This window comes from Acanthopagrus latus, chromosome 18 (genome assembly GCF_904848185.1).
Source record: "Acanthopagrus latus isolate v.2019 chromosome 18, fAcaLat1.1, whole genome shotgun sequence".
In the NCBI taxonomy this organism is placed as follows: Eukaryota; Metazoa; Chordata; class Actinopteri; order Spariformes; family Sparidae; genus Acanthopagrus; species Acanthopagrus latus.
Window position 1 is genome coordinate 27,218,945 of NC_051056.1, and position 14,833 is coordinate 27,233,777.

The 14,833-nt window shown below is 40.0% G+C and overlaps 1 protein-coding gene across 4 annotated transcripts in view; it reads left to right on the top strand.

Annotated features, from left to right (window-relative positions):
- LOC119007349 (ecto-NOX disulfide-thiol exchanger 2-like) overlaps positions 1-14,833 on the top strand; it is a 170,488-nt gene that overhangs the window by 133,760 nt on the left and 21,895 nt on the right. For all 4 annotated transcript variants that reach the window (XM_037076961.1, XM_037076963.1, XM_037076960.1 and 1 more), the window contains 2 exons: positions 7,211-7,317; positions 11,258-11,378. In XM_037076961.1, the coding sequence (XP_036932856.1) occupies positions 7,211-7,317; positions 11,258-11,378 (228 nt within the window). The remainder of the gene's footprint in view (positions 1-7,210; positions 7,318-11,257; positions 11,379-14,833) is intronic.

The following is a 14,833-nucleotide window of genomic DNA, read 5'->3' on the forward strand; positions in this document are numbered from 1 at the left end:
TTTACTCCAACTCGATGGATAATCATAAATTCAGGTATGATGAATAATATGCGGTGAACCGTATCATAGACGTACAGTGTATTCAAAGGGAGGTGTCTTGTATGCGCCAATCTAATATTGGATTTTACTGTATTTCCAGTCCAACTCCAAAACTACTTGTCCAGTCAACGACTGCTCGACTTTGGCGAGGTCTTGACCGAGCTCCTCTGTGGTCCTGGGTGGAAAAATTGTGTCTTAACGTGGAAAATTGGCCACCAGCTGTAAGCAGAGCTTCCAGGTTATTGAGCATGTGCATCTCTAGATCACACATACATGCGCTTGGTAAACATTTTATCCGATGTCACATCCCCCCCCGAGAATAGCACCCCGTCCTACAGAATTCACCATTCAGTTAGTGTTATACGTGGGTAACAGGTGCAGTCAACCGTGCTACGCCGCAGTAATTCCCATGACACTGCAGTCTGCCATTTTATCGCAGGTCACCGCTCTATACACGGCATATCAAATGCTCAAATGCCCAGAGAGAAATACCATGACATAAATAACGCTCTAACCCACACATTTTCACACATATGCTTACCAGCACACACGTGGGCTTTCTCTACCCCCCCTCCCCCGTCATACACGTACACAAAAAGCACTTAAAACATTACATTAACAATAAATATATTAAGATTTTGTTCCAGGAGCAACTAAACATATAAAGGCCAACCATAAGAACAAGTAAATGTGGTGTAAGATTATATTTATGAGCAAACCAAAATGTTTTAATCACAAGAATAAGATGATTACAATCACAGCGTCAGTGCTACAATACCACTTCTACTGCTGATGTTTCCAGCTGTAAAAAGGGACTTGGCTGGTTTTAGGCATAAAAAAGATTTAGTAATTAATTCATCATGATTTTCCTCTGATAGTGTGTCGTTAGCCTGGCTGGATACTGTTGAATCACCTCCCAAATATCAGCTTAATTTAGCGTTTCATGTAGATGTGGTGTTGGCCTGCTGACAGCTCTTTCCCTCTGTGGGCAGGATTAAGAATCGGGTAAGAATCGTTGTCTTTCTACATAGTTTGCTACATACGTATCTTGCATGCTGCGAGCTTTTTTTTTTGTTTGTTTGTTTGTTTGTTTGTTTGTTTTGTTTTTATCCAGTGCCAATGTTCTTGTGATATATTCAATATTCAGCAAGTGTTTTTTTATAATCTACCTGAATAAGAAAACTCACATTTAATATATTTTTCATTCAGGAGAGACTTCGTTCTGAGTGAATAAATAATATTTTTATGTGCACATTAAATGAGAAAAATGAAACTTTATTAGTGACCTTCATGTTATTTTAAGAGGGGAGGAGAAGCTGTGAGTAGTATAACAAACCCCCTCTGACTGAGTCTAGACATTGGTGGTGGTGGTGACAAGATGAAGATGAATGGCTGAAGTTCTGGATGTGATGAGGTTGGGGTGCGAGGGGGGTCGGAACAGTTGCTTCGTTCAGTGTAACTGACTGAGTAAACGCCCATAGTAAGATGACTAACGCGTGGGGAGGGGCGGGGGTAAGACAGACAGAATTCTGAATGATTGAGTATTAAGATCGTCTTCCCGATTGAAAAGAGCAAACACTTCATCCTCGCTCGCTCCACTTTAAATCATCTTTCATCAGATGGACGTAAGTCTTTACATATTCGTTCCTGCAGAGTTGCAGCTTTTATTCGCAACACATCTGACAGTCATGTTCTGATGTTATTTGAGCCTTGAGGTGGAAAATTGGCCACATAGATATTCCCTGAATATTGATCCATGCTCCCTTTCACATTTGACCCGTGCAAAAGTAATATTCTCGAACGCTTCATTGAAAAACTGCATGTGTGAAGGAAAGGGAAGGAGCCTATAGGAGCAGTCGTTCAGTCAAAGCAAAGGCGTTTAAGTCTCAGACTAACCTCGGTGCTGCTGTTAACATTTTCATTTTTATCTTATACATCACAGCATGTTCAACATGTATGACATGGAAACAGCAACAACAAACTTAATAGTTCAGTGAGCAGCAGGAACAGCAACAATAGCGACAATCTGACGCCTGTGATCATGCCGTCACTGTGCAGCTCTGTTCGATGCATGTTTAATAAGCTCGCCTGTACTGAAACCTACGTATGTTGTATTGGTTTCAAAAGGGCAGACTGAAGTGAGTTACAACCTCCCAGGACTTCCTCCTTTCTTTGCTGCGCTCTCATTGTTTGTCTCCTTTTCTCTCCGTCAGTCACCCTCACTCTCCTCCTTTCTGTTTCTCTCTCATTAAAGGCCATCCACATCCAACACAATAATCCATACAAACACTTATTTCTATTCATGAGTTTGTCTTTCGCGCCGCAGTTCAACCCATGCAAATGTCAACACTGAGATTGGTCTCCCATGAGGCAGTTGTACACACCACACCTGTGAACAAAAGACACATCCATATTTACCAGGTTCTGCTTTTGTCAGAGCTCCTGACTGCCATCCAAGGACACCCATTACCGCCATTCACGCGCCTGTCCCCTTGAATAGATAATACCTGTATTGAAAAACCTCAGATGATGATGTTAATGTATTATTCTTGCTTTATTTTAATTAGTCAATTTAACAAATGCCATAATTAAGAAGCATGTGATTCAGTCAGATTGCTGGGCGGCTTCAGGTTTTTTCACAATTTTCTGTTTGTACTTTTATCAGTAGAAATGGTTTTACGCTGAGCAAGGAGATTATTATTACCTATATTTATGCTGATCATTAGGCAGCAACGCCCTCCGGCAGCTGGAGTAATTATGATGACAGCAAAGGTGGATGTCAGGGGATGTAGCAGAGCTCAAGTCCACACACATGGAGGAGGTTGTGGTAGATGAGTGATAATCATCATGAATCTATTAATCAACGATGCATTTCCTTTGTCGCTGACTTAGCCTCGTACACATTCATGCTAACATCATGTCTGCAATAACAATTATAAAGGTCCCCGTGTGCTTCAACCAAAGTGCTCGTCGGATGGTCGAAAAGCATCTAACATCTGTGCTGCAGGAGCTCGGCTGGAAAAGATTTTTCTAACTTTCCAAACTTAAATATCCAACAAGTGTAGTGACTGACCGGCTGTGTTTAGGTGAGCAGTAAGCGGAGTTGAAATTTCTCTCTCAAGCTTTCTTTTTTTCGTTCCAGCCACTTTGTGAGCAAATGTGTTCAACACTATGAATGCTTTCTACGAGTGGAGGCTGATAGAAAAGTCTTTCAAGAATAGATAAAATGGCACACAGTTTCTAACTCTGCCCTCTCTGTGGCTGCTTGTTTTTCACCCAGCCTTCCAGTGTTTTTCAGAACACTAATGTGCACTTTTGCCTTTAGATGAGGTTGTAAAAACTACTTTGTTCTAATGTTGATGAAGGATCTCAGTCATTCAGGTCCTTGTAAATCTACGTGCTGTATCGTAGGCAACTGGACTTGTTTCAGTGTTGCACACTACAAATTGTAACTGAATGTTTTGGACCACCTCTATCAAATAAACAATCTTGGATGAGTTGTTGTTGGAAATGTACCATAACAGGATTAGTACGAAACATTTCCTTCCCCCAAAATCCCAACAAGCAAGCATTAACCATGAGAGCAGCTCTATGTATTAGCCGCTCCAGACCTGTCACTGCTTCTAAACCGTTCCCTCTTTTGATTTAGTGCTGATTGGCCATTTCACACCTGTTTCTGCTAACTGGTCCGGGAATACGAGACTGTATGGTTGTGTCCCTCTTAGCAGAGAAAATGAAAAATCCCGACCGGGAGTGTTGCTGCTACCACCACAGGCTGTGTCGTGGCCCTAACCACAGTTCGTTCCTGACATGTCTTGCTAGGCTTGAATGCCTTTCATCAAAAACACAGGGGAGATCTCCTGGGTGCTTCGTCCACACCAGAGGGATTGTTTCACCACTCAGTGCTTCCAGAGAGGAGGAGGAAAAATCCCACTGTAAGGGTCTTCTTCCTCTGTTGTCTAAGAATCCACCCACTCTTCTGCAGTTGAAGAGAGGGTGCTGTGTGTTGGGTTTGGCCTGTATGCCCCCTTCTGGCTGGAGCCAAGACCAATTCCACCAGTAGGTTTGGGTATTTTACTGTGTAAATCCACTGGGAACCTGCAATTTGCCATTGTTATGGCCACTTAAGGTTCTCAATTGAGAATATTCTAATAGACGTCTCCTCAAGCTGATAAAAGCCTCTTACAAATAGGTACGAGTCATTTTTGAGTAGTTTTGTCTATTCGGATTTGATGGAAATGGACCATTTTCATGAGCAAATCCTCCTTCTCTTCTTTTACCATACTTAGTCATTAATATACAGCATGTTAGTTCCACACTTGGACGATGTGAGAGTATGATTTCTTCTCACCAATTCAGTCTGTCCTTGGACACTGAAATGTTGTATGATTGATTAAATCAAAAAACATTTAACTTGAGTGAAATCAGTTTATATTCCTTCGTCCAGCTTAACAACCTACTCTGATCCTTGTCATTTTATTTTTTCTGCTGGCGCAGAACAGAGACCTGCATCCCTGTGTCGAAACAATATGTAAAAGAAACAAAACAGCAAAAAGTGACAATACTAACATTAAAAGTGATATTCTGCTGTATATAAAGCATTACCATAGGACATAGCTGGACACTCAGTTTTAAAAAGATATTGTTTATTGAGGCTCAGAGCACTGAAGTGTGAGGGGAATCCTTTGTCACACAGTAACCTTTGATAAGACACATACTTACATATACACTACAGCTGGAGCACCAACCTGAACCTCAGGTAGACGCATTGAAATACACAGCAAGTGCCAATAATGTAGAACACAGTTCATCAGAGGGATAACAAACTCTTATTTGTCCGTCTTTATTTGTGGAACACGTACTGCAGAAATACATCAATCAGCTGAATAAGGAACCATGAGTGACTGATGCCTGGTGACAGATTAAAAGAACTCACACACAGAATCATTTTTTCTGGGTGTGAGCAGGTTTATGTACATATGTATATAAATACATAACTGCATATGTTGATTATGTTTCATTTTCTTATGCAACCCGGTGTTGTATAATGGCAAATAAATTACATGTCACCGTGTTGCTACCTTGTTATTTCAATATGTTCAGTTGTGTTTACATATTTAAACATGAATACTTGAAGATATGAAGGTCTTTTAGGACTCTTTGGGGGTTTTGTCATTTTACGCTTCTCCATTTAATGCTGTAAGTAACAGTGCCTCCTTTTTATGTGGAGGACAAACTGGTGGTAAAGATAGCAGTAGATGAGTGTACTTGCCACCACAGCCTTGCTCGCTTCCTACATTCCCTATTGACCAATGAAACTGAAGTAATCAGGGAAAATGTATTATTAATACCCAGACGTGATATATACACACATACAGCCACAGTGTATACAGACATTATTCATGGGCTAAAGTGTCCAATATAAAAACCTCGATGCTGCCTTAACCCTGAACATATTAACAGCAGACAAGATGCAGTATGTGATAATGACAAGATGCACGGTGTTCTACAGCAGGCTTGTTGTTTTTTATAATGTTATTGCATTGAATGATGGAGGGCATCTATTCAGGTGAGATGCACAGTTCGCCGCCCTCTGCTGTAGTCTAACACAAGTAGCCCGATGAGGAAGAAGGTCGGAGTCTGAGGGAAGGCAGCCGTTTAGCAAAGAGTCAATACAAACGCTATCTTGGCATCTTATGAATGCAGACGTATTTATGATTCTAATCGAATGCCTGCTGGCCTCAACAGCCAACGGTAATGTCTGTATTGGCATTTGCTACAGGTGAGTAGATTAAATCTTGATAACCCAAACAAGCTGCCGAACAGCAGAAGATCCATGAAAAAAGTTATTTTTTTACTTCAGTTTTGTTTCATTGTTCTTGGGGTTTCTCTCTTAAAGGACTGTTATGATGAAAATACAGTGTTTTACACAAACACGGGTATGATTTGCATATTTCTAATCAATATTTGAAGTCACTGAAATAATAAGAATGCAGCCGACTGCATGGACGCTGGTGTTTATTTTAATTCTCTTGGTGCTCCCCGCTGGGTTTCAATAGATAATCAGACATCAGACATGAAAAAAGTCTGTCAAAACTTTAACAATAATGCAAGCCCAAGGATATCATAATTATACCTTTGAATATTATTTAAGAATTTAGAACCATATTTCTTATAAAGCCTGTTGTTTTTTGTCACATAGAAGATGTTGTTTCTTCAGTTAAAAGTTTTCTTCTTTGCCCTCGGGAAGACAATAAAAATAGTATGTTGTTTTGAGTCAACCAACCATCTGCTGCTGCCAGAAACCCTGTAAGCCTTAATGGAATTTACAAAAAAAACAAACATCTTATTTCCAGTCGTTTGCCATAAATCAGTTTCTTTTCATGCAATAGAACTGCAAATTTCGCCCGACACAAAATCTAAAACATAACTCAAGGGCTACCAGATGCTTTTAAACTGTTTATCAATAGTCTCATCAAGTTACAGCACACAGTATTAAGAAATTAACACAACAATGATTTGATATTGCTTCAGTCAGCACAGAAGACAGTACAGGCCACAGTGTGATTTATTATCTGAAGCGTTCTTACCTTTTTTTTCTCAGCACCTGGGGTAACAACTCTTTTTGTGATTCGAATACTTGCGTTGTTTTAAAAGAAAATAGTTGCTTTTATAGAAATCCACTAGGTAAAGTGTTAATTGTGTATGCTGCCTAGTGGGTGCAGAGAACTGCAAGTCTTTATGTCTGCAGAAGATGTGGAGAATAGAATCATAAAACAGTGAAAACACATTGTTTGATTCATCGCTCCCTGTATTAAAACCTCTCTCCTCTGTAAATTGTATAACACCAATAAGCCAAAAAAAAAATAAAAAAATCCCACACACAGTTTGTTCACAGTCGAGTTTCTTTTTGATCCTACACGCCTGTTCGGAAAACTTATCCACATGTGAACTGTAGTGATATAATCAAAAAGCACACACACAGAAACTGAACATACTTTTGGAGTAGAGGATTGAAAGGAGTTTGACATGTGGCCTGAAACATGTACAGTACGCACTGTAGATACAGATAATCGTGCCCAGTTAACTTGATATTAATTAATTAATTGTTTCACACCTCTGCTCCTTCCCTCTTTCTTTCTCTCCATCTACACATTTCTCTTCATCACAGTTGAACAGATCGTGTCTGTGTTCCACGCTGCGTCCAAACAAAAAGCATGGGATCATTTCTCCAAAGCTCAGCGGAAGAACCTGGACATGTGGCGCAAACAGGTTGAGGTTGGTATTTTAAGTTCCTTTAAGATCAAGTGTGTAATTGTATGTGTGGTTTTTATAAGGACATATTTAGCAGTAATTAGTCCAATACTGTTTAACTTTTCACAGTCAAGTTAAAAAAAACTAAAAAGGTAGACACACTAGACTTTCACAGCCAAGTAGAAGATACAGCAAGGGCTCTAAAATTGAACTCTGAGGAACTCCCAAAAGGAAGTAAAGTAAGACTACATTTGTAATTCAGCGAAATTTGTATAATACACAGGATGTGAGTACCGACAAAGACAGTGTTGCAGAGCTATAAACGCTCAACTTTACGACAACATACTCGTCTAAATCCAAAAGTGAAGCAAAATCCAAAGCCGACACTGTTAGTAGAGTCATTAATGGTACCTTTTTAGCTGCTTCACTGTGTAAGGTACTAATTTGAGTAACCCCATTTACACATAGTATTAGCTTGTTATCTGTTTGTGGGTATCTCATAGGGATTGGCAAGTATGCATGTTAATGAGGGGTAAATAAAGAATGTTTGGTGTATGTTAAGATGTCATCATCCAGCCCAAAGTCATCAGCATCTGCATGAAGTTTTGTTCCCTGGGGGCTTCAGTGAGGTACCTTATAGGTTGTTCTGATGCCTTTATTCTCCTCTAAACTATCTCATTATTCGCTGCCTGTCTCATGTGGACATTCACAGGAAAATAGCTGCATTTTGCATGTTTTGTGTGGGCGGGAAATTAAGGTTATCCATCCCAGTTTTCTAGGAAACTGCCAGAGCTCTCTGCCTGTTTGATTATGTCTCACTCTCAGACAAATGCCACATTAATTATAGTGAAGATATGTGCTTAATAGAGTCTGTGCTGTTGTTAATAGAGAGTGCAGCATTAGGTGTGGCTCTGGTGAAGTTGAGTTGAACTCGGGTTCCTGCTCTCGCACAAACACTGCATATAATGTGGTATATCCGAAAACACGCGCTATTACAAATCAAGCTTTGTCACAGCATGTTGCTGAAACATTGTCTGTGCTGAATGTCAATGAGGCCCGGTCTTTGTGAATATTCATGTACAGTATCAAAAGAGAATAGCGTTCATTCTGCTTCATCCCCTGCAGAACTATGAAAATGCTAATAACTTTCCAGAAATAGATCTATGACATTAACGAGCATTCAGAGCCACTGCTGGGAGCTGTCCACATCGGAGCGTTGATACATTAATCACACTTTACACTTTAACCCGGCGGATATTGATTTGTTGTTATAGGCGGAGCGCAGCAGCCCGACACATTGTTGTTAACTCCACAGTGTAACGACGGTCGCCTTTGCATCAGATGTCGTAGTGCGCAGGGTGAGTGCGTGTTCAGATCCCCGTGTTGGTGAGCGCTGCTGTAGAAAAGCCTCTTGTGTTCAACGTAAGTGTAAATCAGCTCCTGAATTATTCTTGTTGCCTGCCTCAGTCAGGCTGGGTGTTGTTTCCATCGCTGTGTCTATAATAAGACAAACTGCCTCGCCATCTGTACACCAGACAGACTGCAGCAGAAGTACAGACAGAACTCTCCTTGCAACCTCGCGGATGATTTATACTTCATGTTTTTTAATCTTCTGACGCAAATCTCAGTCTAATAAGTCAGTCTTAATTTCTGCTCCTCTTCCTTTATTCTTTTTCTCTAACAAAAAAAAAATCATCCTTTGACGCACAATGTTTTCTTTAAAGTGAAGTTTCATAGATAACATTTATAATTTTGTTATGATAAGGGAGAGATTCAATTATTAAATTCTCAAACACAGAACAGTGAAGGCTTTTTTAAGGAGCTTTAACACAAATTTGCGTCAGAACTGTTCCACTAGGAAACAGAAATGGGAAGTCAGAGGTTCTTTTAACGTACATGGTTGCTGGTCTGTCAGTCAGTCTGTCTGTTTGTCCACCGCTTTGACTCTCTGCAACATCTCAACAGCTCTTGGATCAGCTTCCATTAAACCAGAGGTGTCAAGTAACAAAGTAAAACTCTTCACATTTTCAAAAACAGGTTCATTACTTTATTTTTGTTGCACTTGAGAGGGATTATCGGCTTCTGTGTTGTTGCACATCGCCCACATGCAATGACACATCACAACTCTCAGTGCATATCACACATGACGGACACATGCAGCTCGGACAAACTCTTCTGATTCCTTTAAGTCTAATAGTCTTTGAATATATTAAAACATGAGGTGAGGCTCAGTTCGCTTTGCACAGAATTGGCTGTTAGAAATTTCCCTCAGAGGGAAGGCTTTTTACTCTTCAGAGCCTGTGCTTCTTACTTTTACCTAAAACAATGAAATCTTGGAAACGAGAGGCAATCCAGGGATCATGTGTAAAAATGAAAAAGTATCAAATAATAAAAAAGCTTTAATTACATTGTCTAAGTCATTAAAAGAGATAACATGTCACGTTGAAATAACAACAACTTACGTATTGGTTGAAATATCTTGTCTGTTTTAATGACTATAACGTTTGAATGATTTAGCTACTATAATGAGCATTGTTTATATTTCCTACCTATACGTGTGCCCACCCAGATGCATTCTGGTCTGCCACAAAGAAAACAAAAACTAAGTAAGCTAAACAAAACAATAACATTTATCTCAGATTACTAGTAATAGAAAACAGAATCACAAATTGAATCAAAATAAAACTATATTAATCAAATATTATCAGTAACAGATAAATAATGAAATAGCTCCAACAAATATTTTTTTTTTTCTTTGGAAAAACCAACATTTTTGAGTTTGTTGAAAGAGTGAGTGCAGTAGGAACCACAGACAATCATGAGCCTGTAGTCTGATTGTGGTGTTCGGGCCTCTGCTGCAGAGGAAATCATCCGGGCCGGCAGAATGTCACGTCCCTCGTCGCTCTCACGAAGGTGGAAACTGTTCTGTCTCTTAAGGGACACCGTTTTTTTTTTCCCTCCCCTTTGGCGTGGCACGGGAAATTGAAGTGGACAAATTGAAAAGCAAGACGGCTGAGCAAAACAAATGTAGAAATGCAGTTATTGCATGGTGTGTGCTTTTGCTGTTCCACCCTTGAGCGAGCTTGGTTGGAAATTGTCTGAATTGAATGTTTATTGTGTATTTTTTTCAGTCACTGCGAGTCACATATATCATAAACAGACGTGGCTATAAACCGGCTGTTTTCTGTAATGTTTTATTCACAGCTACTTTGAAACATTCCAGGATGGCATTTGAGGGGGTTCTCCCTGTTAACAGCAAGACGTTAGATTCATGAAGGATTACAGCACTCTTTGATCTCAAGTTCTTTAACATGCTGAATAGCCTGTTTTAATCCCACTGTCTTTCATCTGTTATATACTTTCACACTGCATTAAGCAGAGTAGAGAGGCTTCGTGCCCTTCAATGTGATAATAGAACAGACGCATTTTTATTATTTGTGTGCGCCTACCAGGCACTAACAGTCAGAGTGGAGGTCGAGAGGATAATACGATTTCTATACGGGTCAAACTGTATCAGGCTAACAGTGTCCGGAGTGAAGGGCAAAGTATTTTCACATTAGTTGAAATGATTTTATCACAATCAACCACACGAACGCTGCAGCCGTTCGCATCGTGAGAGATTTGCCGTCACGAGTTAGTCTCTTGCCATGAGTGCAGCATAATGGTGTGTGGATGTAGGATGCTGTCAGTCAGTAGTCGCGGTCCAGATGTGTGTGTCTGTGAGAATGCTAAATGTCTGCATGTGTGGCCACAGTTTCACCTTCAGCCGACACCCCGTCAACACTAACCTGAAGGCTGCCTAAGTGTTTGTAGGTACTTTACACTTTGCTCCTTTACATTTACCTTTTGAATTGGCATAAATAAAGTTGACTTGACGTTGATGTTGTTTTGATGAGCGGTAGAGACGATATACAGAACATACACAGTGCGCATATTTACCCGCTTCGGTTTTTGTGGGTTGCAGGAGGTCAGAAACATGCACAACGAGCAGCTGATGGGCATCAGAGGAGAAGAGGAGATGGAGATGTCTGACGATGACATGGACGACTCATCCGCCACCAACAGCAAAGACTCTGAGGACCTAGGTAAACAACTGTGGACTGACACTAAAGCGCGTAAAGGTGCTAAATGATGCAGGCTGCTGTCACCTCATACCCTACCTGCTGGTACTGTAGTTATTAGTTAGTTGATTTGAACTTACTCCTCAACACCAGTGTGTTGTAATTAGTTTAGAAACAGCTTTATTTTTTATATACTCTTAAGAGTTTTTTTTTTTTTTTTTTTTCTGGTTGGATTACAGAGGGCAACGTAGGTACAAATTGTCTATTGTTTGATACATTTAATTTCAGCTGCTTTATAGTTTGGCAAATCCAAAAATAAGTGTTGCTGTGGCCGTAAATGCTGTTATTGCCTCAGAGTGCGAAGGTAAAATGACCCACGCTCTTATTTGATTCCCCTCCTGAGCACAGCACTGGTCTGTTGCAATTTTTCCACAAAAGTAATTCTGGGAAACGCGCGAAACCAGTAATTACGGTAGTCGCCGACAAAGTATGCTCCATCACGAAAATTAGAACTCTTTGTTACACTGAAGCCCCTGGAAAGCAAAACAAATCATTGAATCCAGAACATGGAGCGATAGAATCGAGGCGTCCTTTACCTCTGAAGAGAACCTGTAATCTGATATTAGAAACAGGCAACACAATAAGAGATAAATAAGCTGTGCAGAACAGGAAATGGAGCTAATCTTTTGAAATCTCTCTCCTGAAGAGAAGTTGCGGCCTTTAGGCTTCGTGCTCTGTTGTTATTACAGCGGTGAATCTCTGCACCGATAAATCTGATATGCCGCCCAAAAAACCAACAGAAAAATTAAACAGGGAATAACAGTAGTACTGCTGGAGCTTGATCCAGTAAAGATACGTCATATTATGGGCATACTTTGATAAACTATGCAGCTCGGTACAGTTCAGTGAGCACACAGGCACGAGCACAACGCCGAAAAAGAAATCTTAGATCTCACAAACGAATGGGAGAATAATCTGTTATTCTTCTCATAGCACCGTGTGTGTGTGTGTGTGTGTGTGTGTGTGTGTGTGTGTGTGTGTGTGTGTGTGTGTGTGTGTGTGTGTGTGTGTGTGTGTGTGTGTGTGTGTGTGTGTGTGTGTGTGTGTGTGTTTTTGCTAGTGTTGATTCGTCACCAGGGTAATTCAGGGCTGTGACACAGGGGAACTGAGCTGTATCTGTCCATACTGTTGGCTTTCCTTGGGCAGCAAGATAATAAGACTTGAGACTTGATAATCAATATAATCCTCACTACTTCCTGCCTCAATGAGTACTGCTGGGAGAAAACAAACAAACACACACACACACACGCTTATGCATCCGTCTCTATATTTCCACACGCCAGAAATTTAATCTTGTTTCCACACATGGTTTAAGGAGAAAAAAAAGCGTTTCTTTCACAATCCAACGGATATGTTGAAACTTCACATGTCTTTCTGTTGCAACTTTAGCCATCTTTCGGTTTTTATTTCCTGTTTCATGTCGTCACTGTGCTGTGCTTTTGATCTGCTTAGGTTCAGGCACAGACACCAACTGATTATGGTTAGGAAACGATCATGCTCGGCTTGAAATACCTGTTTTGGTGTCCCGACATGTCCCGACCTCCCGTCAAAAGTATCTGTTTTATGTTGCAATAAACACGGCTAAAAATCGAGGTCCTCCACAGATACTAAGTGGTTTCTTACCTACAAATGTGGAAACACAGTCATGAACTGAGGTCACAGGCTTGTAATGTGAACATATAATGTGTTTTGAAGTAATTGTCAAGATGGTATGTAGACTATGACAAGTACAAATGTGTCTCTGGTTTGCAGAAACAGTTTATTCTGGTGAACAAACAAAATAATTTCAAAATTGCATGCTGTGTAAGTGCAAGACGTGTAAGTGTGCAATCTCGATGTGACTGACGTGTTAATCACAGAGGCATCATTGAACACTTCTTCTGTGCAGTCTGATTGTTAGTTATTCGCACCATTCTGGGTCAAATGTTCAACATCTCATTATTGGGTGTCGTTATGACATTTTACTAACTGGCTGTCATTGTATACAATTCAATTAATAGCATCCTTCTCTGGACCATGTGAGGGAATCGACTGCTGGACAGAATGAGCCTTAATCACACGAAACCATTTTAGCTGCTTCTCATTTATTCACGGCTGGAAATTACCCTCAAAACATAACAACCCCGGGTTCATGAAATATGGATTCATCTTTGAAGTGTGCCTACAAACTCTGCCTCTTTGCTGATTTTGATTCACGCCCTCACAAACCCTCGAGTGGTCTGCTGATTTAAGGGGTGTGTGAAGCAGAAAATACAAATGATCTAAAAAACAACAACAACACGACGTTCGTGGCAACAAGAAAAAACATACTGTACTGTACAATAGAAGAACAAAAACTCAAGTGTAGTTTGTGTGCTACAAACTTTCAGACAAGTCAATATGTATAAATAGATAAAGAAAATAATGGGGGAAGACTTTCGGTCTCCAGCAAGCAGATGGTAAGCTCAGACTTTAGCTCATTTAATAGCTTCGATTTTTTAACTACAGCTCCTGACAAAAGCTTGAATTCACCAATATACCCCATCACACCTGCAAAGAAAATCCCTCTCCTGTGATTCTTCTGGAAAGTTCGTCTTGGTCTAGTTTGATTTTTCAATACAGTGTCTCTAAATGTCACTCGTTAACTCGTGCACTCATCGCACATAAAACATCAGTTTGGCATTTGGAGATGATGTTTGAGTTTTGACAGATGTTTTCAGTCGAGTACTCAATAGTCAGATGTTTTGAAAATACCATCGCTGGCTGAAATCTAACTGGTGTGAATGTTATCAAATATGTTGTTTAGCCGTAATTTACCGCACAATGTCTTTCCAGATTTAAATGTCTTTTAAGTTGCTGATCAATAATGATTTGTCAGATTCCCTAAATTTTATACCACATGCAACAAAACAGTACAACATTTGGACTTTGGACCAAAACGGTCTATTGACCAAAATTGATTAACAAGTTTTAAGGCAGTCTCAGATGAGAGTGATATTAGTGTTTAGTGTAGTATATAGTTTACATATTTCACATAGCGTGACGGTCAGTTTGAGGCTTCATCGGGAGTGTTTAAACATTCACAGAATAAGTTTAATAAATGTAAGTCAGTGGTGAAGCTCACCAATACAACATGCACCTTAAAACTAAATATTAAAAGTTTGCCCGAAGCAGACATGATTATTAATTAGGTGGCAGCAGGCATAATACGCAGAAATTTATCTGAGGGTAAATTCCTCTAATTAAAATCCAAACACACCATTAGATGCACAATCCTAACCAGAAAATAAATCATTTGTCGGGTAGTAAAGGCCAACTGTTCGCCTATTGTCAGGTATGATTTCAGAGTTTGCTCATATCAAACTTTCGAGATTTGGGGGCATTTATTAATATATAAGCAGCAGATTGCACATCAAAATCAATAAATCTACTTTGTTCTG